The sequence below is a fragment of the Lepidochelys olivacea genome, assembly GCF_965140295.1.
Source record: "Lepidochelys olivacea isolate rLepOli2 genome assembly, chromosome: 2".
Taxonomy (NCBI): Eukaryota; Metazoa; Chordata; order Testudines; family Cheloniidae; genus Lepidochelys; species Lepidochelys olivacea.
The window spans coordinates 211,179,063-211,206,064 of record NC_140412.1 but is presented as its reverse complement, the minus strand read 5'-3'; the positions used below and the strand labels follow the sequence as shown (position 1 = coordinate 211,206,064).

The window sequence follows — 27,002 nt, the reverse complement described above, 5'->3', positions numbered from 1 at the left end:
CAGGTAAGCAACAAAAAGAATAAGGAAATGAACATGTTGAGGTTGAACTCAATCTTATCTCTGTCTTAATGAACTTTTGCATTACAATACAGTCTTCAGTTATGTGGTCACATACTACAATGGAATATATTATGTTTTGCAGTTCTGCATACAAGTTACTCCTGAGGGCATTCTGCGCCAAAAAATTAAAAATTCCGCACACAATATTTTAAAAATTCTGCAAGTTTTATTTGTCAATAAATAAATGCAGAGGCTCCAGCCTGGCAGTGCGGAGCACAGGCCGCTAGCTTGCTGAAGGTGGGAGATTGCCCTGAAGCCTCCCCACCCTGCACTCCCAAGACACAGACTCAGCAGTGAGGCTGCACCCGACCCTGATGCAGCACAAGGCCTGGGCCTGCCCCAGAAACACCCTGGGGCCCTGCCCATCTACGCCAGGTGCACCAAGTGTGGGGCAGGCTCAATCAGACAGGATCCAAGTGTGAAGGGGCTCAGTGTGGGGGGAATCCAGGTGTGGGGTGAGAGGACTCCGTGTGGGACAATCTGGGCGCAGGCAGCTCAGTGGGGGGTCTAAGTGTGTGGGGGATCTGGATAGAGGCCTGTTGGGGGGGTTCCAGGTGCAGGGGCAATGGGACTCTATAGGAGCTTCCAGGTGAAGGTGGTTGGGGTTCAGCAGAGGGGCTGAGTGTGGGGGTCTGGGTGCTGGGGAAGGGGGGATTGGTGGTGTGGGTACGGGGTTGGGTGGATGTGGGGAACACCTACCCATACAGTGACCCCTCTCCCCACAGTTAAGAGCGATGGGGGCAGGAAGCAGGGGAGGATGCTGAGCTTCCTGCAGCTGGGGGAGGTTTCTGGGGGTGGGTCTGACACAGCCCCAGCCACTCCTTGCAGGGGAAGATGAAGTCCCGTCCTTTCCTGCCTCCAGCCCAGCTGTGACTAGCAGCTGATCCTGGCTCAGGGTAGGAGCCACTGGCTGGGGTGTCCCCAGCCCCACAGTGATTTACCTCTCTGCCAGCTGCTCCGGGTGCCTGAAATGACGTACCTGCTCTGCTAGGGAGTGGTGCATGACTTCTCTTGCAGCTTCCCTTTGCTGCCCTGTCAGAAAGTCATATTTCTATGGGAAAGCAAAGAAATCTGTAGGTAACATGAATTCCGCACACGTGCAGTGGCGCAAAATTCCCCCAGGAGTAACAAGTGTATATATGTGATCGCATAATTAAAGACTGTATCATGGTACACGGGACAGAAATAATATTGCACGTTCAACCATAGTACTGGAATTTCTGATTTTTGGGTGCTTAGGCACGCAACTATAATGCTCTCTTAATGTAGGCTTGTGTGTGAGAGAGAGAGAGACACACACACACACAAAAAGAGATGAAACAAAGCACCTGGTCTGCAACTGCTTGAATTTTGGGGAAGTTCAGATCCAAATCTGGATTTGAAGTTTCTAGTTTGAGTTTCTCTCTCTGGGTAATGAACAGAATGCCAATCTAAACATACCTGAACTTTCAGAGATTTCAGTTTTGTATCCAAAACCCAGAATAAACTCCACAGCTCAGGCCTCTCTTTGTGTGGGTCATTATATATAATTAGGCAGTAACCCACTTTTTTCAACATTCATATGTGCAACCCCTATACATGCATGCATACTGTATAGTTTATAGTTTATCGTGTGTGTGTGAAAAGCATAATATTTCCTCCCAAACATCCAGATGGCTATTCTTAATAAGATAAAACTTTAAAAAAATGTTATCCTCTTGTGGCACATTTCATTATGTGATATAATGGGAAATATGAAATGTCATTTATTGCATCATTTCCTCGGTTCCAAGAAAATGATAGTCAATGAACTATTAAGATCCATTTCATGCATTCCAAAGGAGTTCTGGAGATAACACTGTTTTAGAACTTTGTCTACACTGTCTTTGTGTTTGATTATATGGCTTAGTTCAGCGGTGGGCAAACTTTTTGGCCCGAGGGCCACATTGGGGTTGTGAAACGGTAGGGAAGGCTGTGCCTCCGCCAACAGCCTGGCCCCACCCCCATCTGCCCCCTCCCACTTCCCGCCCCCTGACTTCCCCCCCTCAGAATCCCCAACCCATCCAACCCCCCCCCCACTCCTTGCACCCTGACTGCCCCCTCCCGGGGCACCCTGCCCCAGCCGCCCCCCCCCAGGACCCCATCCCCTATCCAACCCTCCCGCCCCCCCTCCTCCCGGGACCCCACCCCCTATCCAACCCTGCTTCCTGTCTCCTGACTGCCCCCTAGGACCTCCTGCCCCTTATCCAATCCCCCTTCCCCCCTACCAAAGCAGCAGGACAGGCTTACTGGAAAGCCTTGGAGGTGGGCGGGCACAAACAGCACTACCCGCATGGCAGCGTGGCTGTGGGGGAATGAGGACAGCAGGGGAGGGGCCGGGGGCTAGCCTCTGGCCGGGAGCTCAGGGGCCAGGCAGGATGGTCCTGCGGGCCAGATGTGGCCTGTGGGCCATAGTTTGCGCACCTCTGGCTTAGTTACAATATTTCATTTTTCATCCAGTCTAACTGGCTGAGACATACATTTTTAAGGTGGGGTTTCCTTCCTTCTGTTCTTTGTGGTGGCTTGCTACTAATTTTTAGGGAAGAAAATGAAATGTGGTCACTGCTTGTGGATCAATAAAAACTAGATATATTATCTATTAAGCAACTCTTTGAATTTATAGCATATTCCACAACCACAACTTAAAAAGTCCCTATGCCAGTTTCATTTTTAACCTCTCTTATACATGGATTAATATTGAGGCAAACCTACTTAACACAATACTGCATAGCAAATTAGGACCAGATTGACACTTGCCCTTGAGCAAATACACATCAGGGGCGAGGGCACAGGGGTGGATAAAAGAAGCCGCCTCCACACGGGCTAGGGTCTTTTATACAGTCACACCAAAGGGTGTATTAATCTCCCAAATGAAGATAGGTACAAGATGAGGCTCAGAGCTCCCTCCTGGCAAATCAATCAGCTGGGGCTGTTTCAGTGCCATGAAGGGGAGCAGGATGCAATGTTCCCTTGACATGATGTACAAGTATACCCACATTGCATTCTCTGGAGTCCTTGGAGGGGTTGTGACTCCTGTAGGAAAGACGATGAGGACTATATATACATAACTCTTTCAGTTAATGAAGGATATTGCCTCAGCAATGCCTGGCATAAGTCATCAGTTGTCATGAAGACTGTGTACGTGAGAAGGAAATCATCAAGGAGGGTCTCTGCAGAGAAAAAACAAAAGAATCCCAAAGTACAGTAAGTTACAGAGGTGAGGAGGCAGCCACCTATTGCTGCTAGTGTGCATGTCAGGAATATGACTTGTTAAAATATTCAGAGGATTCAAGCCCAATAAATTTATTATTTATTTAGTTATTCTACATTTGGAACAGTTCACAATATGCTGTCTCTGAGAACATGAGATTTTTGTGTCACAGTGGTACCCTAAATATTTACATTACTTGTAAATCAGAAAAGACTGAATCAGGTCCTTTGGATAACACTATACATTGTAGGTTTTTAAATAAAAATTGTAATGCTTCCTTTATGCATCTTTTTTCATATTGTGAGCTTTAAAATGGTATTTCATCAATTTAGTAAGTTAGGTCATTTCCAAAAAAGTTTATTAAAGTTTATGGCAAGAAGATAGACAGATAGAGGCTACAAAAGCCCATTAAAAATTTCTTCTTTTCTAGACTGCTGGTACTGTAGGTATTTAGTGAATGACTCATCCTTCTAAAGCAGGAGCATATGTGAAATCACCAGCTAGTCTCTATCCCATGGTTAGTAAAAAGGTGCTTACGTCACACAAAAAAGTAACCATCCCAATTGGCACCCTTGTAGGTAATCTCAGCAAAGCAACCTTACCACAGGCTTGATTAAACTGTTTTGGGGAATTTGAAAGAGTAGAAGAAGTGAATTTGTATATACATTGACAGGGATCCAAAAGCAACTGGTAGCACACCAGGTTTGAATATCATTTTAAGCTTCTGTTTGCAGTGTTAAGCTTTTGGAATTTTTTCTTAATCTTTATTTAATAATGTAACCAAAGCTCTCTCTGTCTCTGACATTCCTCCTTTTGGCTTTGGTGGTATTTTAACAAAGCAAGCTAAGTCATTTGTTTAAATAATAGCTCTATCCACTGTATTTGTTTTGCATCAAGTCTTTGGGTAGTAAACTGTACTAGTTCACAACTCAGTAAAACAACATGAAATTCTATTCCTCCTCCCTCCCCCTCACTTATCATATGAGCCTCAGGATTTTTCTAAAACTTTCGGGCATGCAACAAAATCAAACTAGTTCACTTCCTATTTCCGTAAGTTATCCAGAAATTTAATACATCCTATAGGAACATATTTGCTGTGCAAATGAATAAAGCAATCGTTACTTGTCTAAAAATGGACAAGAGAGACTATTGCCCTTCATAACTTAATGTGAAAATGAATGTCTTTTTCTTTTATAAGATTTTAGATATTAAGAATTTCCTCTCTACGTTTTAGTAACTGTACTGCATCACTTCTAAAAATAAAACAAACAGTCTAGCGTCAATTATTTTACCACATGAGAATATGCAAGTGGATATAAGTTGAACAGAACACTCCTGTCATATGTACAGCATGCAGTATTTCGGCAGCTCCTTCATGCACATTGACTTAAATGGGAGATTTCCTGATATCAGGACTGAAGGCCAAATCATTCCTTACACATTAAAAAAGACAAGGCAGAGCCAAGAAACTCCCTGGTCCTCATTCTCCCATCACTTGTGCATGGCCAGTTCCCACTGAAATCAATGTGCATTGTGTGCAACTGACAGGATATTTGGGTCCCATGGGTTTTTAAACTCAGAGTTTCTGAATCATTATCACAACTAGTAGGATACCTTCTTGGAGTGGATGTGTCCTCAGAAATACAGGAGGAGGGCACAATGCTCTTAAGAGTTCTGAGGCGTGCCCACACAGCTGCCGGGACGTAAGGTGGAGGAGTCTAAATAAGGACTACCCTCCTGAGACATACTTGATTCCCCATGGCAGCATGTCTGTTCACTTACACCTCATTCAAAACCAAACATCATGAAGGGGATTTCCATGTAAGATAATGATGAGAGAATCAGCATTATCTTGTACAACTACTTCCCTGCTCTTTCGAGGTGGGATTAGACAAAGCAGAATGGCTATTCTCCAGCCATGCCTTATGAAAGCTCCTAAACCTGAGGGCCATACACAGGGTGTAAGCTTTTGAGTGGGTGGGGTATGGTGGAAATGATGCCCAGTTATGCTTAATATACCTGTAATTCCACTATTTCCAGGTCCTTCATGGTTTTTTGGTTGTTGTTTTGTTGTTGTTTTTTGAGTACATAGAATCAGAATCATAGGACTGGAAGGTATCTCAAGAGGTCTTCTAGTCCAGTCCCCTGCATTCATGGCAGGAATAAGTATTATCTAGACCATCCTTGACAGATGTTTGTCTAATCTGCTCTTTAAAATCTCCAATGATGAAGATTCCACAACTTCCTTAGGCAATTTATTCCAGTGCTTAATCACCGTGACTGTTAGAAATTTCTTCCTAATGTCCAACCTAAATCTCCCTTGGTGCAATTTAAGTCCATTGCTTCTTGTCCTGTCCTCAGAGGTTATAGAGGACAATTTTTCTCCCTCCTCCTTGTAACAATCTTTTACGTACTTGAAAACTGTTATGTCCCCTCTCAGTCTTCTCTTTCCACACTAAACAAATGTTGAATCCGATGAAGTGAGCTGTAGCTCATGAAGGCTTACGCTCAAATAAATTTGTTAGTCTCTAAGGTGCCACAAGTACTTCTTTTCTTTTTGTGAATACAGACTAACACGGCTGCTACTCTGAAAACTGTAACGAGAGTGATCACTTAAGGTGAGCTATTACCATCAGGAGAGCGGGGGGGGGGGTGGGGGACCTTTTGTAGTGATACTCAAGGTTGGCCCTTTCCAGCAGTTGACAAGAACGTCTGAGGAACAGTGGGGGGTAAGCGGGGGGTGGGAGGGGAGGGAGAGGGAATAAACATGGGGAAATAGTTTCACTTTGTGTAATGACCCATCCACTCCCAGTCTTTATTCAAGCCTAAGTTAATTGTATCCAGTTTGCAAATTAATTCCAATTCAGCAGTCTCTCGTTGGAGTCTGTTTTTGAAGATTTTTGGTTGAAGAATTGCAACTTTTAGGTCTGTAATTGAGTGACCAAAGAGATTGAAGTGTTCTCCGACTGGTTTTTGAATGTTATAATTCTTGATGTCTGATTTGTGTCTATTTATTCTTTTACGTAGAGACTGTCCAGTTTGACCAATGTACATGGCAGAGGGGCATTGCTGGCACATGACATATATCACATTGGTAGATTTGCAGGTGAACGAGCCTCTGATAGCGTGGCTGATGTGATTAGGCCCTATGATGGTGTCCCCTGAATAGATATGTGGACACAGTTGGCAGCGGGCTTTGTTGCAAGGATAGGTTCCTAGATTAGTGGTTCTGGTGTGTGGTTCATAGAATCATAAAATATCAGGGTTGGAAGGGACCTCAGGAGGTCATCTAGTCCAACCCCCTGCTCAAAGCAGGACCAATCCCCAATTTTTGCCCCAGACCCCTAAATGGCCCCCTCAAGGACTGAACTCACAACTCTGGGTTTAGCAGGCCAATGCCTAAACCACTGACCTATCCCTCCCCCCCACTGAGTATTTGCTTCAGTGGTTGCTGGTGAGTATTTGCTTCAGGTTCGGGGGCTGTCTGTAAGCAAGGACTGGCCTGTCTCCCAAGATCTGTGAGAGTGATAGGTCGTCCTTCAGGATAGATTGTAGATCCTTGATGATGCATTGGAGAGGTTTTAGTTGGGGGCTGAAGGTGATGGCTAGTGGAGTTCTGTTATTTTCTTTGTTGGGCCTGTCTTGTAGTAGGTGACTTCTGGGTACTCTGTCAATCTGTTTCTTCACTTCAGCAGGTGGGTATTGTAGTTGTAAGGAAACCTACTGACCACTATTCCTACCTACATGCCTCCAGCTTTCATCCAGACTACACCACACGATCCATTGTCTACAGCCAAGCTCTACGATACAACTGCATTTGCTCCAACCCTTCAGAGACAAACACCTACAAGATCTCTATCAAACATTCTTACAACTACAATTTCTATCATTTGTTAAACTTTGTAGAAAATATTATTTTTGTGTAAGAAACACTTATCTCAAATACAAAGGCATTGTACAGAGCTGTACTCTAGATAAAAAGGACATCATTCATTCTGATCCATCTCTTTTGGAAAATATAATGCAACTATTATTGTGAAAGGTGGTTTTCAAAAACAGTTCTTTGGAAACTGCTCTTTGTGGTATCAAGAACTACATCTAATCCCATATCCTAGTTCTTTAATAAATGGTACAATTGTGCAATGATCTTTATGAAAAATTTAAAAAATGCATTTGCTACAGGTTATTTCCATAATGACTTTATTAACAGTTCTACCTACAGGCAACATATCAATTCAAACAAAATACAATATGTAAAGAACATGCTGACAACCATGAAGCTTTGAGGCAAAATAGATATAGTTCTACCTAACAAAGTGTTTAAAATGAAATTTGTATCTAGAAGCTTTTACTGGGCTAATATAATTGTAAGAAAATGCTGTAACCTTTATTGTACTAATTAGCACTAAAACCATTGATATGAGATATTGTTCTGGCCATCTCATTGTCTGTTAGATTCTCCAGGATCATCAAGTCTGTATTTTAACTTTATAAAAGAAACACACTGTATATTTTTCGGTAGAAATATTTTTTTAAATTGAAGAGTTATTGAGGGGAAGATTTGAGTTTGCTAGCCTTGACCCTTCCTAGAATAACTTAAAACTATTTATAGTCTCTCCATACATTTTAAAGCTTATGATTCACATCTAATCTACACACAAGAAAATAAAAATACCTGGGACAGACATGCTTGCCACCTCAATTCCATAACATCCTTAAATGGCTGCTTGGAGATCCAATACAATATTATGATACGCAAGATCCTCAGCTGGTGTAAACTGGTCCATTTCCATTGACCTCAACAGAACCAGGGCAATTCATACCAGTTAAGGATCTGCCCCTAGTTTACAGCATCCACTTTTCTCTTCATGTGCAGAAGAGTTTTATGTGGGTAGTTCCTATCCTTTAATTCCTCCCCAAAAAGAAGATATACCACTAAGCAAAACATATATATATATAGCTTGTGTGTGTGTGACAACAAGAAAAGTTCATAAAGTATTATTATTGTAATGCACCTATAGGCTAAGCCTCTCTAAATTGTGTCTCATCCTTTTTAGAAATTGAACCCCCTAAAGGAATATTTTTAACAAAAAGTCTATATGCTACATGTGGTCCAATAATAGATTCACTCATCTGTTAAACTACTTTAACAAGTAAGCAAAGGAAAAGTGCTTTTGACAGACAACATCCTACAATAGTAATTTAATCTAAGTACTGTACAGTAATGATAATATTTAAAACTCTTTGCATCACTTAAATTCCCCAATGTATCGTCATTAACTATAACTGCATATTTTCTCTTCAGATGTGCTCTAATTTAAAATAGTTCTACAATGGTTTTACACAGTACACAAACACTATACCCAGGGATCCAAGAAATAAATGCACAGCAGTGTAATATGTGTAATAACAGGCTTTAGTGGATCTTGAAGTTAAATTACTTTAACCTTTGGAACTCTAACATCTGAGTAAGGACCACAGCTTGGTGAACACTGAAAAAAATGTTTTCAAATAACCTTTTGGATTTGGAAATAATTTGCTTGGACCAGGCTCACATCCCTTGAGGTTCGCTTTCTGTGAATATTTGTTTGGTTGAGTTTATTGGCATGAATGCTGGTGAAAAGCAAATGTTACTGCATGCATGAGTATTCATGGAAACAGAAGTCTGAGCTATGTTATATGCCTTACCTGACCAATCAAAACTAGACAAAGCCATGACTACACTAGGAAAATATGAGCATCCTGTGTAAACAACAAATAATGTATAAAAATATGATAGCTAGTCAGGGTTAGTCCTAGAGTCCCATCTAGGGTTAACCACAATCAGCTAAAAAATTTTAAAATATGACTGCCCTTGTCCACACTAATGACAAATTAATATTTAAGATCATGTTAGTTAACGTAGTTTCTAACATGATGCATTTTCTCAGTCTAAATAAGGCCCAAGACAGCTCAGATAGCAAATATAAAATATTCACAGTGATCTGTTCACAATCAGTCCATAGAGAAAACCATATTTTTAAAACACCTCTTTGAATACTTTTAAACAACAAGTACATTCTAGCAAACAGTGATCTGCTGGCAGATAACCTCCAAGCAGAAAAAGAGGCTAAGTCTGTCACATAAATTATTTATTGCAAAGTATTTATTCAGCTCTACTAAGGACAATATACATGAGTACAGTTTTGAAGGAGTAAGGGTTCCAAGTGTGCAATTCAGTTTGATCAAATATGAACAGAAATCTTTTCAGCGTTTTCTAGTTGAATCACAGTTGATTATAAAAAAGGCAGTGCCAATCAAAGCTCTGCTTCCTTTACAGTATATTCCACACACCTCCAAAAGGCAGAGATACTTGGCTTTGAAATATACACTACAGCTTTTAACTTTCACTCTTCTATGTACCAGTTTCTGCATAAATTTATAATACTTCCAACATTTTGTATCCTGATCATATAGGAGCTGCTACCTTCCCCGGCTCTCACAAAAAAATGTTTTCTAAGATTAATGAGGAGTCCTTGTGACACCTTAGAGACTAACAAATTTATTTGGGTATAAGCTTTTGTGGGTTATAACCCACTTCATCAGATGTATGGAGTGAAAAATACAGTAAGCAGGTGTAAATATACCGCACATGAAAAGATAGCAGTTGTCTTACCAAGTGGGGGGTCAGTGCTAAGGAGTCCAATTCAGTTACGGTGGATGTGGCCAATTCTGCAGTTTCTCACTGAAGTCTGTTTTTGAAGTTTTTTTGTTGAAGAATGGCCAGTTTTAAGTCTGTTATTGAGCGTCCAGGGAGACTGAAGTACTCTCCTACTGGTTTCTGAATGTTACAATTCTTGATGTCTGATTTGTGTCCATTTATTCTTTTGCATAGAGACTGTCCGGTTTGGCCAATGAACATGGCAGAGGGGCACTGCTGGCACATGATGGCATATATCACATTGGTAGATGTGCAGGTGAACAAGCCCCTGATGGTGTGGCTGATGTGGTTAGGTTCTATGATGGTGTCCCTTGAATAGATATGAGGACAGAGTTGGCAACAGGGTTTGTTGCAGGGATTGGTTCCTGGGTTAGTGTTTCTGTTGCGTGGTATGTAGTTGCTGGTGAGTATTTGCTTCAGGTTGGGGGGCTGTCTGTAAGCGAGGACTGGCCTGTCTCCCAAGGCCTGTGAGAGTGAGGGATGGTCCTTCAGGATAGGTTGTAGATCCTTGATGATGCACTGGAGAGGTTTTAGTTGGGGGCTGTAGGTGATGGCTAGTGGCATTCTATTACTTTCTTTATTGGAACTGTCCTGTAGTAGGTGACTTCTGGGTACCCTTCTGGCTCTGTCACTCTATTTCTTCACTTCACCTGGTGGGTACTGTAGTTTTAAGATTGCTTGATAGAGATCCTGTAGGTGTTTGTCTCTGTCTGAGGTACTGGAGCAAATGTGGTTGTATCTTAGAGCTTGGCTGTAGACAATGGATCGTGTGATGTGGTCTGGATGAAAGCTGGAGGCATGTAGGTAAGTATAGCGGTCACTAGGTTTCTGGTATAGGGTTGTGTTTATGTGTGACCACTTATTTGCACTGTAGTGTCCAGGAAGTGGATCACTTGTGTGGACTGGACCAGGCTGAGGTTGATGGTGAGGGAAATAGTTGAAATCCTGGTGGAATTCCTCAAGGGCCTCCTTCCCATGGGTCCAGATGATGAAGATGTTATCAATGTAGTGCAAGTAAAGTAGGGGCGCTAGGAAATGAGAGCTGAGGAAGCGTTGTTCTAAGTCAGCCACAAAAATTTTGGCATACTGTGGGGCCATGCGGGTACCCATAGCAGTGCCACTGACTTGAAGGTATAAATCGTCCCCAACTCTGAAATAGTTGTGGGTGAGGACAAAGTCACAAAGCTCGGCCACCAAGTTTGCTGGACATTGTCGAGGATACTGTTCCTGATGGCTTGTAGTCCATCTTTGTGTGGAATGTTGGTGTGGAGGGCTTCTACATCCATAGTGGCTAGGATGGTGTTTTCTGGAATATCACCAATGGATTGTAGTTTCCTCAGGAAGTCAGTGGTGTATTGAAGACAGCTGGGAGTGCTGGTAGCGTAGGGCCTGAGGAGAGAGTCCACATAGCCAGACAATCCTGCTGTCAATGTCTGAAATGATGGGGCATCCAGCATTCCCAGGTTTATGGATCTTGGGTAGATTTTTCTTGGGATCTTTTCTAAGATTTGCAGCAAACAGTGAAAATAAAATACATGCTATATATATTTGAAATGGCACAACAGACTTTTGTACAAAGAGGGACTACTTTCAAAGGAAACTTTTTATATATATACAGCTTGCATTGAAAGTAGTCTTTGAACAGAGGTCTGATGCCATTTCTTTTGAATTCTCTTCTTCGTGAATTTTTTATTTAATCATTTCCTTTTAACAGTCATTCTAATTTTTCTTTGTTCCTCCCAGTTTTCCTTTATTTGGTTAGGCAATTATTACAAAGTTTGTGACTAGCTTGCAGCTACTGAAATATTTAATTCTAAAGACAATTTCCGGCTTTTTAAAGCTTCATTAAGATGCACGACAGAGAAAGCATAAGGCTATGTCTTCACTAGAAATGCTGCAGCAGCTCTGCTGCAGCAGTGTAGACACTGACTACAGCAACAGGAGGGATTCTCCTCTCACTATAGTTAATCCACCTCCCTAAGATTTGGTAGCTAGGTGAATGGATCCAGCACTGTCTACACTGTGGGTTAGGTCAGCTTACCTACATCACTCAGGGTTATGGATTTTTCACACCCCTGAGCAACATAGCAGGATTGACCCAAGTTTTTAGTATAGACTTGGCCTAAGTTCAATGGGTTACTGCTCTTGCTGCTCCTTGGGAGCTGCCATAAGTAATAAATACACCACAGTAAATGTGCATGATAACTAAAGCTCTCAATATGGTGTTTGAGGCATAAGAAGAATATACAACCAAACGTTTTTTGGTACTAATCATCAATCTGTTTAAACCAACTTCTGTTTGAGGCAGAGTCCCATATGATGCCTTGGTTACATGATTCAGAGAGGAGCAAAATGGGACAGAATAGACTCCAACTCTGTGCAAGAAGGGAAGCCACCCCTCTCTGGTATGCTTCCCTTGGCAACTTGCACCACCAAAGTCTCTCTGCATAAGAGAGACAGCATTGGAACTCCAGAGGAACTGAGGAGAGCCAAAAAGCGGCAGTTGGATGTGGGATGCTCTTCTTTGTGGAACAGGAATTTTCTAGTGGAAATTTGTGCCAGGTTACAGTCAGTGAACCTAGCAATATCTCCTTTGCAAGAGAAGTTGCAAGCTTGTAGTTTGTAGGCATAGGGTTAGAGCCAATGGTAACATGGCTCCCTTAGTGGAGAAGAGGAGCCCAGAGTCCTACATGGAGTGGATGACACTACACAAGTATAGGCTGCAGATCATCCCCCGTGGACTTCTTAGAGAATCCACAGAATTCCCTGGCTAGCCCCCACACTCTTCCCACTTGAAGAGACAACTCCCCAAGTTTAACTCGAGGAATATGGGACATGTTTTTCACTTCCACAAGTTTGAAGGATAAGATGGTAGGATATGACCCATACAGGGGGTCTGTATACTGCAGTTCATTTTTCAACAGCTCATTTTTATGGTCCCCAATCCCTTTACTAGATGTGGTATCAATTACTAAGGCATTAAACATAAATGAATGAATAGTGATGAAGCCTGAAAACTTCAAGATCACACAATTAGTGACTTGAGCCAGAAATTATTCTTATTACTGTCTCCAAACCTTGAGATGCATTGCTGTTCTTGAACTTTGATGTCTTCCCACGCTACTGAAGCAGCCCAAAGCACCAGTGGATCACAGGTATTGGTTTAATAAATATGAGAAAAGACTTAAACCAAAGCAAAGATGCCCCTGTTAAGTACCAGTTTCTTTTTAATAATCTGAATTGATTTGAAGATACTGACAGAAAAATAACCCACAACACAGTTACAGCTGTACAGGAGGAGAAAGTGAGGGAAATATGCAGGGAAATACCCCCCAAAGGTTTATGTTACAGTGTAATTTTTATAGACCAAAATTAAAGCACTCTACTAAGTAGCTGAAATAAAATATAGCTATAAATATGTAAAGAATTTACACCAGAATTTAAAAAGGCTACAACTTTATCAAGTTAAGCAACACTTCACAGTTACTGATAACATTATTCAGACGATCCCCTTTCTAACCAAATATGATGGTCTTAAATGCAACAAGAGATAACTTGAAAATCCATTACATTTTGCCCTGATATTCTGATAATCATTTTTTGCAGAGAATAATTTGCCTTGCTCTACTTCTTACTTGCTCTGCTTCTGCTCTTCACAATGATATTAAATTGGATAGTTGAGAATAGTGTCAGTGCCACGCAGGAATAAACAAAAGGAAGCTTTAATTATTGTGGATACAGGTCAGATAATTAATTAAACACAAACATATTTTTTTCAATTCAGCTTTTAGGAAAGTGTCTTCTAAAAGCAGCCGCTTCTAATACTGAGCCAACACCAGCTACAAACAATACTGAACATTATAAAGTCCTGTCTTCTTGTTAAACAGTAGTAAGAAGACTATCTCACTATTACAAAGTTATTGGAAAGAAGAAAACAAACATTTTTTGCTACTAGTCCCTCAGCAGGGTAGCTTTGAATACACAGGAGTCACTGTCATTGCTTTTTTTTATTGTGCTGATACTAAACAGACAATGCCTCTTTGGAATACGGGACTTTAATTTGAGAAATTTTGTCCAACTCTTAAAAAAAAACATATTATGTATCATGTAAAATTAAAAATTAAGTACTGGCTGTTCCTATGTAGATGGCACTTAGACAGCAACTGAAAGAGGGTGAAAGGAACCTCTTTCTCCAGCTCGCATATGCATCCAAACAATGCAGACCTAGCTTTCTTGAGTTGAAGCTGGCTAATATGACCAGCATGGTCACAAAGGGATGTGGCCAACAATATTCCTGAGGAAACTTCAATCCATCGGTGATCTTCCTGATAACACCATCCTGGCCACTATGGATGTAGAAGCCCTCTACACCAACATTCCACACAAAGATGGATTACAAGCCGTCAAGAACACTATCCCCGATAATGTCATGGCTAACCTGGTGGCTGAACTTTGTCCTTACCCATAACTATTTTACATTTGGGGACAATGTATACCTTCAGATCAGCAGCACTGCTATGGGTACCCGCATGACCCCACAGTATGCCAACATTTTTATGGCTGATTTAGAACAACGCTTCCTCAGCTCTCGTCTCCTAAAGCCCCTACTCTACTTGCGCTATATTGATGACATCTTCATCATCTGGACCCATGGAAAAGAAGCCCTTGAGGAATTCCACCATGATTTCAACAACTTCCATCCCACCATCAACCTCAGCCTGGTCCAGTCCACACAAGAGATCCACTTCCTGGACACTACAGTGCTAATAAACAATGGTCACATAAACACCACCCTATACCGGAAACCTACTGACCGCTATTCCTACCTACATGCCTCCAGCTTTCACCCTGACCACACCACACGATCCATCGTCTACAGCCAAGCTCTGCGATACAACCGCATTTGCTCCAACCCCTCAGACAGAGACAAACACCTACAAGATCTCTGTCAAGCTTCCTTACAACTACAATACCCACCTGCGGAAGTGAAGAAACAGATTGATAGAGCCAGAAGAGATCCCAGAAGCTACCTACTACAGGACAGGCCTAACAAAGAAAATAACAGAATGCCACTAGCCGTCACCTTCAGCCCCCAACTAAAACCCCTCCAACGCATTATTAAGGATCTACAACCTATCCTGAAGGATGACCCAACACTCTCACAAATCTTGGGAGACAGGCCAGTCCTTGCCTACAGACAGCCCCGCAACCTGAAGCAAATACTCACCAACAACCACATACCACACAACAGAACCACTAACCCAGGAACTTATCCCTGCAACAAAGCCCGTTGCCAACTGTGCCCACATATCTATTCAGGGAACACCATCACAGGGCCTAATAACATCAGCCACACTATCAGAGGCTCGTTCACCTGCACATCCACCAATGTGATATATGCCATCATGTGCCAGCAATGCCCCTCTGCCATTTACATTGGTCAAACTGGACAGTCTCTACGTAAAAGAATAAATGGACACAAATCAGATGTCAAGAATTATAACATTCATAAACCAGTCGGAGAACACTTCAATCTCTCTGGTCACGCAATCACAGACATGAAGGTCGCTATCTTAAAACAAAAAAACTTCAAATCCAGACTCCAGCGAGAAACTGCTGAATTGGAATTCATTTGCAAATTGGACACTATTAATTTAGGCTTAAATAGAGACTGGGAGTGGCTAAGTCATTATGCAAGGTAGCCTATTTCCCCTTGTTTTTTCCTACCCCCCCCCCCCCAGACGTTCTGGTTAAACTTGGATTTAAACTTGGAGAGTGGTCAGTTTGGATGAGCTATTGCCAGCAGGAGAGTGAGTTTGTGTGTGTGTGTGTGTGTCCCCCGGGGCGGGGGGAAAGGGGGGGGTGAGAGAGCCTGGATTTGTGCTGGACATGGCCCACCTTGATTACCATGCACATTGTAGGGAGAGTGGTCACTTTGGATGAGCTATTACCAGCAGGAGAGTGAGTTTGTGTGTGTGGTTTTTAGGAGGGGGGTGAGAGAACCTGGATTTGTGCAGGAAATGGCCCACCTTGATTATCATGCACATTGTGAAGAGAGTTGTCACTTTGGATGGGCTATTACCAGCAGGAGAGTGAGTTTGTGTGTAGGGGGGTGGAGGGTGAGAAAACCTGGATTTGTGCTGGAAATGGCCCAACTTGATGATCACTTTAGATAAGCTATTACCAGCAGGACAGTGGGGTGGGAGGAGGTATTGTTTCATGATCTCTGTGTGTATATAATATCTGCTGCAGTTTCCACGGTATACATCCGATGAAGTGAGCTGTAGCTCACGAAAGCTCATGCTCAAATAAATTGGTTAGTCTCTAAGGTGCCACAAGTACTCCTTTTCTTTTTGCGAATACAGACTAACACGGCTGTTACTCTGAAACAATATTGATGTTGCCAGAGCTCTTTTTTCTTTCCTCTCCCTCTTCCCAAACAGCTGATGATAGACATTGGGGAGTACATGCTGCTCCTTTCACAACCAAGCGTAAGGAGTGTCATACTGCATGCTCTCTCATTTGCTTTGAGACTGTGACATTACACTCCATATTCTTTATGAAAATATGCTTATGATATGGATATCACATAACAAATATATGTTTTGCAAGGTGGCTCATGTAAGATATCATTGGAACGGTGATGATTTACTAAATGTGATTATCCAATTTGTATGCTTGTATCATTTCTGTATCTGAAGTTAGGAATATCAACCATGTATCCATATTTCAAATGTGCTACTTTGGGTGTCTCCCACAACTAGTCCTTCAGCTACAACAATGAAAAATCCAGACAGGGCTGATGGCCCATTAGGAAGAAACAACAAGACTCTGAAGATACTAATCTCTCTCCTTCCTGACAGCTGTCCTGAGACTAGCTGTGACACTACTACTAAACATTATCTTGGATTTCAAGTAATTTTCCACTAACAGGAGGGGGAGGTCAAGTTTGGGAAAGAAAAGGCTTCCTGCTTTATGTAAATTCTATTTAATGCTGGGAAAGAAGGCATTCCAGACTCTCCTTCATGGCCTACCCAAGAAGAAGACTGCTGAAAGAACCTGAAGTGACAAAAGAGACTAAACTGAAGGGAAAGGCAGGGGTGAGTCCACACTGAGACAGGGGTCCAGTCTGCAAGAAGAAATAACTAGTGCTCTGAGCTACAGAAACTCTGCATCCTGCCTAATTCAACATTTAGGGTGAGAAATTACATACTGGAACCTGTTTCTTTAGTGAATCAAGCTTAGTTTGTGTGTTTTGTTTTACTTGCTCAGTAATCTGCTTTGTTCTGTTTGCTACCCCTTTAACCACTTAAAATATGCCTTTTATAGTTAACAACATTTGTTTTGTTTATTATTAAACCCAGTTTCTGTAATTTTCTCTACAGCACAAGACAATATACCTTTGGGTCTGCACTCCAAGGGAGGTGGACACCTGAGTGCTGGGGCAAGTCCCTTAAGCTGAGTCTTTCCAGAGCTGATCTCAGTGTCTGTGCCTTTCTGCAGTGGGGTGTGGCCCTGCCTCGGTCTGTGCTAGAGGAGGCTTAAGAGCCTGACTCAGCAAGACAGGTTAAAGGGGGCCAATGCTGGCAGAACAGGAGGATTCAGTGGTATCTCGGCACATCAAGTGGCATCTTGAAAGGGAGCAACCCATCACAGAGACATTCTGCCTATGTTTGTTCTGTACAATCAGAATGCCTAAAGCCACCTCCCTTTGGCTTCTACAGCTTCAACTAGTTCTGCAGAGAGGAACAAGGACACAATCTGGCTCAAAGTACTCATATAAGCTTTGACAACATGGTAGTGAAGTTAGTAAGTTTATAGCAGAAAATGTAATGGATTTCACTCTTGATAATTATTCAGCTTGGGACAATCTCTTCCCTAAATCAATCCAAACCTGCCAAAGTATGGTGGTTACTGATGCCTCCTAGTGATTGTGGCTAGGGAAATGAATTAACTTTCTTATTAATGGTGACAGGTTTCAGAGGGGTAGCCATGTTAGTCTGTATCAGTAAAAAAAACAAGGAGTCCTTGTGGCACCTTAGAGACTAACACATTTATTTGAGCATAAGCTTTCGTGTGATATAACCCAATTCATCAGATGCATGGAGTGATACTCACACCTTCTTGTCAACTGCTAGGAATGGGCCACATCCACTTTGATTGAATTGGCCTTGTTAGCACTGACCTCCCACTTGGTAAGGCAACTCCCATCTTTTCATGTGCTGTATATTTATACCTGCTTACTGTATTTTTCACTCCATGTATCTGATGAAGTGGGTTATATCCCACAAAAGCTTATGCCCAAATACATTTGTTACTCTCTAAGGTGCCACAAGGACTCCTCATTGTTTTTTTCTTATTGTTACTATCATATCCATAATGGGTTGTTGGAAGGACTGTCAATATTTTTAAATCAACATTTTAAATTACAATTATAAACTGGAGAAAGTGGCTGTGAAGATGTGTATCAAGGATATGCTAAATAGCTCATCCTTTCTTAGTCTGTAACAGTGAGCATGATGAGCCATTTGCTTTTTCATAACAGTATCTGACTTGACACAGCAACTTTTCACAGCTTCATCTATAGCACTCTTATTTTCTTTTTCTTAGCTTCCCTATTGTTTGTGTCTTTCTATTCATTCACAATTTAAAAAATCTTGATTGTTTTTTCATTGTTATGCATCTCTTTAATTTTACTGTAGCAAAATAGTTTTAATGCTAAAAAATAATGTCCACCAATAAATAAACAAAATTCTGTACATCTTGTTCTGAAGATTGCCTATGTTACAGTGTTTTATTGTGAAGAATAGCAGCTCATCTTATCAGTTTTCTTCGAAAACTCAGTACTATTCTGAACTCAAGTCAATTCCTTCATACACTGTAGAATTCCATTGTGAATATTTATGCAAGAATTACAAAAGATTTAGGGCTTAATTTAGACTTGTACTCTACACTAAGACAGATTATCAGAAAATTTAGATAAAGTATTGTAATTTAAGATTTTTCTAATTTATACAAAATAGATATTCAGCTTCCTCTGACTGGGCTGTTGGGAAAAGTGCAAGAGTCCAAAACTGTGCAGAGAATGCAAAAAAAGGGAAGAGATTGCCCAAATGAGCAAGCTACACGAATTCACAGACACAAAACTAAAACTTTTCTCCTTCACAGGTTAAAAATGTCCTTAGACAACATTATCGTCCCAACTCTGCAACTCTTACTCACACTGAGGACTTGCTCACATGAGTAGTAGTACTCATTAGTGAATAAATGGTACTTATATTGAATAAACTATGCAGATTCAGCCCCTTTAGTTCCACAACTGGCTCTTGAGAGAGAGAGGAGATAATCTTATTTTCCCAAGCCTAGGTAATTACTAAACATTACTAATTCATCAGTTTCTCCCTCCACCTAAAAACAGATCCAAAATTTAGAGCCAGATCTATATATTCCTGATCTTCACACTTGCAATTCTAGAGCGTGACTCTTGTGCTACAGTGCTATACTGTGCTGTGACTCCAGCAGCAGAAAGTATGAAGGGAGCTTCCTTAAAGCAGCAGTATCAGAAGCATCAACATGATAAACTACATCCGTTCTCCCAATTTGTAATAAGAAGCCAAACAGTCCCTGGGCCCTATGCAGTGGTGAAGGCTATTTGTTTATTTTTAAATACCATTAAAATTATCAGTCTCTGTCAAGACTTGTAGTCTTTCCCTTACATGTTTAAAAAAATGTTTAGGTTTGCCAAGCCCCCGTTCAACTACGTAAATAGGAGCAATGTTCCAAGGCTCTTACATACATCTTGGTTCTTCTTCACTGCAGAGTAAGAGGCAGCCAATACCATTCTACCTCCTTGCCCTGTCCCTGATGAAGAAAAATATGTGCTGCTGCTGCTGGAGTGATGATGGAAGAGTATTGCTCAAAGATTCTAGATACTGGATCAGACCCACGGTCTGTCTAGTCCAGTATCCTGTCTCTGACCGTAGCCAGCCCCAGATGCTTCAGTGAAAAAAAAGTACAGGAAACTTGGCGACAGACTGATAGTATAATTATGGGCCTCGTCCTAATCCCTAATAGCTAGAGATTGGTTTAAACCCTGATGCATGAGGTTCCCACCCCTTGTAAAACTTTTTTGCATTACCTATGACAAATCTGGATATTCTTGTTATCCACACAAACCTCCTGTTCCTTTTTGAATCTTAAATAATTCTTGACCTCCAAGACAATATGAGGCAATGAGTTCCACGGTCTCCATTTTGAGTGGAAAACTATTTCCTTGTATCAGTTTTGAATTTGCTACCTTTCAATTTATTAAATGTCCTTTGTTCTTGTGTTATGAGACTGGGAGAGAAGAGGCTCCCAATTTCCCTTCTCTAGGCCATTCATTATTGTAAAGTTTCAGAGTAGCAGCCGCGTTAGTCTGTATTCGCAAAAAGAAAAGGAGGACTTGTGGCACCTTCGAGACTAACCAATTTATTTGAGCGTAAGCTTTCGTGAGCTACAGCTCACTTCATCGGATGCATAAAGATGAAGTGAGCTGTAGCTCACGAAAGCTTATACTCAAATAAATTGGTTAGTCTCTAAGGTGCCACAAGTACTCCTTTTCATTACTGTAAATACTTTTATCATGTCCCCTCTTATTTGTCTGCTTTCCAAGGTAAGGAATCTCAGCATTTTCAATCTCTTTTCATGTAAGTATTTTTCCAGGCCCTTGATCATTCTCACTGCTCTTCTTTAAATCTCTTTGGGTTCTGCAATATCCTTTTGGAGCTGGGGTAACCAATACTGCACATAGAATTCTAGGTGAGAGCATAGCATTGATTTTATATAATGGCATTATAATATTTTCTGTGTTATTTTTCATCCCATCCCTCATGCATCCTAACATCTTGTTTGCTTTTTTACCAGTATCTGTACACTGAACATGAACTGTCAACAATGATGCCCAGATCCCTTTTCCAAGTTGATATGGGTCTATGTATAGAATGAGCATCAATTTGGCCCCTCATGTATAAAAATGTTATATTTTGGGAAAAAAAATTGCAATGGCATGTGAACTGAGTCATGTAAGCGCCTTTAGTTGTTCAGGAATTACATGGCACAAGGGAAATAGCTGCTTGCTTGTTTTTGCACTAGTCACATTTTCAATGTATGTGGCCAAATTCTGTTCTTGCAATTGCAATGTTAATCTGAAATAACACTTTTTCTTTTTCTTTTTTTTTTTGACTGGAGAAAAATACTAGCTGCTAATATTCATTTTGGAAATTGTTTTATGTTAATTCCAAGGGCCAAATTCTCTTCTCGTTTACTCCAGTGCAAACTCACAGTAACTCCACATAATGCCAATGTGCTGCAATAATTCATACCTGTGCTTTCACTCTTATTTTTTTTTCCTGATTATTGTTTGCATAAACACATTATATAAAATGTGCAAAAACTCTTTGGAGGAGTATTTCCCTCATAAATTTCATGATGAGTAAAATCTTTAGGGAAACTTAGTTAACTGAATTATGAAAATTGTAAAATTCCATGGGAAAAGAGCCATTCAGTTGTAGGTCCATACAGAACTTAACATGACACTTATTCTTCATGACTAAGACACTTAAAAGCGATGAGTGAGTGTCAAATCCTGATGTCTTCATGCACTTGCTATTCCAATCAGCACTAGCTAGAGTTCTGAATGAAAAAGGGTTGAGTAAGAATGTCATGATTTGTCCCTATATAACACCCTTATCTTGTAGAATTAGCAACTTTTATATCACATTTAGTGACACTCAGTCTGCAGCCCTTACACACAGGGGCAGCGAATTGTATGGGCCCGTGGTACCCAGGCTCCAGCAAATTCAGAGCCCAGGGCACCCTCCTCCACCAACGTTCACAGCCAGGTCTCTCCCCTAGCCCTGCCTGCCGCACCCGCACGCCCTCTCCCCCGAGTGTCCCTGCCTGCCCAGGGCAGCCAGCGACTGCCCCCCTCAGTTCCATGCTGTGCTCCCTCACCGGCAGCTGCTGGCTACAAGGGAGCGACGCCAGGCGGAAGGCTGAGGCAGCTGCTGCGCCTGCGGAGGGAGGAGGCGTGTGGCAGGCCACACCCCCCACCCCGGCAAGTGACTCCAAGTGGACTCCAAGGGTGGGGGTGGGGAGGAGACCTTATCCTGGCTGGACCTCCTGAGCAGAAGCCTGTGGGGGGGGGCTTGGGTGAGTGTCATGCCTGGGAAGGGCCCTCCTTCTGTCCCCGGAGCTCACTGCTGCCGGCGGGGAGAGGGCTGGGAGGAGTCATCCTCACTAGCCCCTTGCCCCAGCCCCAGAACAGCCTGCCTGCTGCAACCTGAAGTCCTCATCCCTGGCCCAGTCCCATGCCCTGCACCCCCTCCTGCACCCCACCCTCTGTCCCAGCAGAGCCCGCACCCAGCACACCAAACCCCCTCTTGCACCCCAACACCCAGCCCAGCCCAGAGACCGCACCCTTCCCACACACAAACTTCCTCCCAGAGCCTGCAAACCCCACCCCCCCGCACTCAAACCCTCTGCCCCAGCCCAGAGCCTGCATCCAACACCAAACTCCATCCCAGAGCCTTCATCCCTCGCACACCCAAAATTCCTCCCAGAGCCTTAGGCAGGTGTACAGCTTGGACCCATTCTGGGCACCACCAAAAATTATACAAACCTGCCGCCCCTGCTTACACGGACAAAAATTCTACTGCAGTGAATGGGAGTTCTTACTGTGCTGGAATTCAGGTTTGGATTATGAAAGAATTCTCATACGAAAGGTTAGAAATATTATTACTGTTCAGGAACATTTTAAGCTTGCTGGTCTTTTGCAGCTACCTGTGGTATATGTACAGCTGGGCAAACAGATCTTTGCGTTTCAGTAGAAAGGATGCTGATTACTTACTGTTCTAGAGGGAATAATAATTTTTGCTGTTTTAAATATTCACTTATTGGGTTGAAAGTAAATTAGATGAGGGCTGCAGCACAGCTTTTCAGACTTGCAGCACTTTCAAGCTTGACAGATTTTTGTCACCTCTCTTTCTTCCAGAAAATGAGAAAAATTATAATCACGCCTCAAGGCAGAATCTGTCAAACAGAGTTTTGGTTTAGAAAATATCACGCAATGCTCTGAAACCTTTCAGCAGTGCAAATGCATGTCCAGCAAGTTGGAGCTAGAAATCAGTAAATTGCCTGATCTACAGAAATAGAAAAACAATTTGAGAGCAATTCTTTTGCACAGTAGAAGCTTCTGAATAATTTGTAATTCCACAGTAATTTACTACATATCTACATTTGTCTCTTAATGTTAGTGGTGAATGCAGAATGTCGGTTGTTAGGGTTTGATATGGTGGGATGCTGAGCATATCCTACAAAGTGCTGAGTATTCTTAACTCCCATCGAGTTCAGCAGGCATTGAAGGCACTCAGTACCTTGCAGGATTGTGCCTAAATCTAAAATCAAACAGTCTAAAAATGCTTTATGCCTGTATAGACACAATATGAAGCAAAAATGAAAATTATCTTGAGAAAGAAAGGTCAGTGGAAAAAGATCAATGCATAATATACTGAAAATGTATTACATTAATTACAGTAGTTATGTCATCTAACCACTGAATCATTGAGAATTCAATGTATAAAAAATAATGAGCAAGTCATTTATTTTTGACATTAGTTAAAAGAAAAAAATATCAGGGCATGATGTTTAACATGTACCACCAGAATATTTTTTTAATGACCCAAAAATCAGAACAGGGAATAATTTATACGGTCATCTTCAAATTATTTCTGGCATTCCTTTAAAGTATAAAGAATTAATCAAATTTATTTTGTCTGGTAAAGTCAAAGATCATTTTAAAGTTGCATTCCAGTTGCAGCTATCGCATCTGTTGGAGCAGTTTCTTATTTTGTTGGAGCAAGAGATGGCAAAAATGTCAAATTTGTCTGACTTTCATGAAGCACTAATTTTTCCAGCTAGACTTCTTTTCTGCAAGTAGGATGTGACCCTAGTGATTAATATGCTAATATAATGGTGTTTTTTGAAGTTATTGGACAAATCTACTACTTCATATAGGTTTTGAAGTATTAATGGGAAAAAGTCTATAGTATTCATGCCGAGATGCTGCCAGTACCATTTTTTATTAACTAATGTTGACTATAGCAACTTTAACACTGAAGTTCTCAATCTATTTGCAAACTTTAATTGCCATGAAACTGAGATATTTTAAAGCATGCATTAAGTAAATGTACTACCATAGGTTACAAAATACAGAGGGTACTTAATCAGAATAGGAGACTTCCAAAAGACTGCAAGAAAACAATGTGTATCTCCACCTTTCACTAATTGGTTATAAAAAGCAAACCAAGCCAAGTTTGCCTGGGGCCAGAGGTGTAATTTGACTTCTATATTTGGGACAGGCAACTCCAGTCAGGCCAATGGGACTGTGCATGTGTGTGGGGGGAATTCTGTGCTTGCCCAAGGCCTGCAGTTTGGGAGAGCAACGCCTCCCCTGCTTCCCCCCACCCACTACAACCAGGCCTGGGGCAACAGGAAAGAAGACAAAAGAAAGATATGGCTCCCTCTTATCTTCCCACTGCAGTCCATCTGTCTTGTGGTGCAGAAGAGATAAGGCAATGGCAATAACAACATGGATGGATGGCTTGCCCAAACTTGTTGATCACCATGTAGCAAGGGTAAACCAGCCTCCTTAGTCACCAGCTTGTCTCTATGAAAGTCATAAAAGTGAGTGCAGGGCAGGGTTCCAGCTTCTCACTCTTGCCTTGTACCTGAACTTCACTAGATCCTTGCCACCACTCTGTCTCTAATCATTCGAAGAAAAGCAGCCATCATCTGTCTGGCCCTCATCAATGACAGCCAATGCCTGAATACCATTCCACTCCTTGATTGTCCTGGTTTCCTCCCCACCTGGCTTCTGAGATGCCTGGCCATAGCAGGCTTTGTTGCCTAGTAAGCACAGCTCTCACACACGCACTTACTCCCTTATTAATAACTCTGTCATCCAAGGACTGCAAAAATCCAATATTAGTCATTTGAACTGGTAAAGGTTTGTGAGGGTAGGACCCTCCTCACCAAATACAACATTAAATTTGCCTTGTTGCTTCTGTCATTTCACCCTGGGCATTTTAATTTATTAAAAGTTTTATTTGAAGTAGCCTTTCTACTATGATAGACCCATGTGCTACTATGACCTCAATCCTACAAAAAATTATGCACATGCTTAACTTTATGCACTGTCACAGTGTGTAAAGTTAAGCATGTATGTAAAGCTTTGTTGGATTGGGGGCCTATATTCCCAGGAAAAGCCTGCTATAGTATAGTTTGGGAAGCTGGCATCAAAATACTCAGCTATTATTTAAATAACTATAAAGTTTTCATAAGGACACGCTGTGACATTCTATACCTTGGGGAAGCATCCTAAAACCCCCATGTTCCTCATTTACATATAATTGTGATATTGCATATAAAGCATGCCATGTGAGGTATCATGGAAAGGTCATGATCTGCCGAAACTCATTTTCCATCTAAATAGTGTGACAGGGTCGGGCCAGATCGCTACAGGAGAGTAATAGAAGGCAGATATATTAGCCCCAGGTTAAGTAGGTCCCTTTTCCCTGGGTAAGGTAACAGGAAAGGTTCCAGAACAATCAGGAACCTTCTGGAGACAATTAAGACAGACAGGCTGATTCGGTGTAGGTGCATTAATCAAGAAGTTGCTAGAATCAATTAAGGCAGGCTAATCAGGGCACTTGGGTTTAAAAAAGGAGCTCATTTCAGTTTGTGGTGCACGTGTAAGGAGCTGGGAGCAAGAGGCGCTAGGAGCTGAGAGTGAGAACACAGACTGTTGGAGGACTGAGCAGTGTAAGCATTATCAGACACCAGGAGGAAAGTCCCATGCTGAGAATAAAGAAGGTGTTGGGAGGAGGCCATGAAGAAGTAGCCCAGGGAGTTGTAGCTGTCGCACAGCTGTTCCAGGAGTCATTCTAGACAGCAGCATTCCACAGGGCTCTGGGCTGGAACCCGGACTAGAGGGCGGGCTCGTGTTCCCCCCAAACCTCCCAACTCCTGGTCAAACACAGGAGGAGTTGATCTGGACTGTGGGTTCATGAAAACGGCCAAACTGAGGGCTGCCGTGAAGCTCCAAGGCGAGCAAATCTGCCAATAAGTGCAAGACCCACCAAGGTAGAGGAGGAACTTTGTCACAGTAGGTATATAATTGATACATATTAAATAGTAAGAATTGTGTTGTATGGTTTTCACTAAAATATGCTGTGGGTTTGGGAAGTGCCCAGATACTAGCTCTCCAGAGATAACAACAAGGGAAGAGATAACCAGTGCCCGGGTGGGTGATGAACAGATATCACCAGCCACTGTCTAGCAGAGGAGTTACAATTCAATGACTCACTCACAGGAGATAAACTGGGATATTGCTTCACCTTGTGACTCAGCAATGCCCACCAGACCCGCCTGGACTTACATTCTCCATACACATGGACTAAGGGTATAAAACAGAACACAGGGGCCCCATGCTTGGCCTTTGCTCCTCCCCTCACCTATTCTGCAAGCAATAAGGATGCTCAGAAGACTTAAGATTCCAACAGAGCAGACTGGCCCAGGTTTCAAGGGGGAAACCTGTATACTATGAACTGCAATATCCAGTGGGGTGACAAAAATTGCTTAATCTAGATGTTGCCCAGTCTAATAGGGTTGAGAGTTTAGACTGTGTGCTTATATATTTTATTTTATTTTGGTAACCATTCTGACTTTTTGCCTATCACCTTAAAATCTATCTTTTGTCATCAATAAACTTGTTTTACTGTTTATATTTACCAGTGAGTTTGCCTAAAGTGTGGTAAATCTGCTCAGGTTTACAAAGTCTGGTTTACATCCACTTTCCACTGATGAAGTGGTGAACCAATTAATAAACTTGCACTTCTTGAGCAGTGCAATACGTTATATTCCTAAGGTCCATGGCACATCCCATGTGGCTCTTACCATGGCTGTGCTGGGACC

General features: G+C 41.9%; 1 protein-coding gene across 1 annotated transcript in view; it reads right to left on the bottom strand.

The window, feature by feature from the left end:
- Positions 1-27,002, bottom strand: part of RAPGEF5 (Rap guanine nucleotide exchange factor 5) — a 218,244-nt gene that overhangs the window by 43,366 nt on the left and 147,876 nt on the right. Inside the window, exon 12 of the mRNA XM_084618683.1 lies at positions 3,170-3,248. Within this exon, the coding sequence (XP_084474809.1) occupies positions 3,170-3,248 (79 nt within the window). The remainder of the gene's footprint in view (positions 1-3,169; positions 3,249-27,002) is intronic.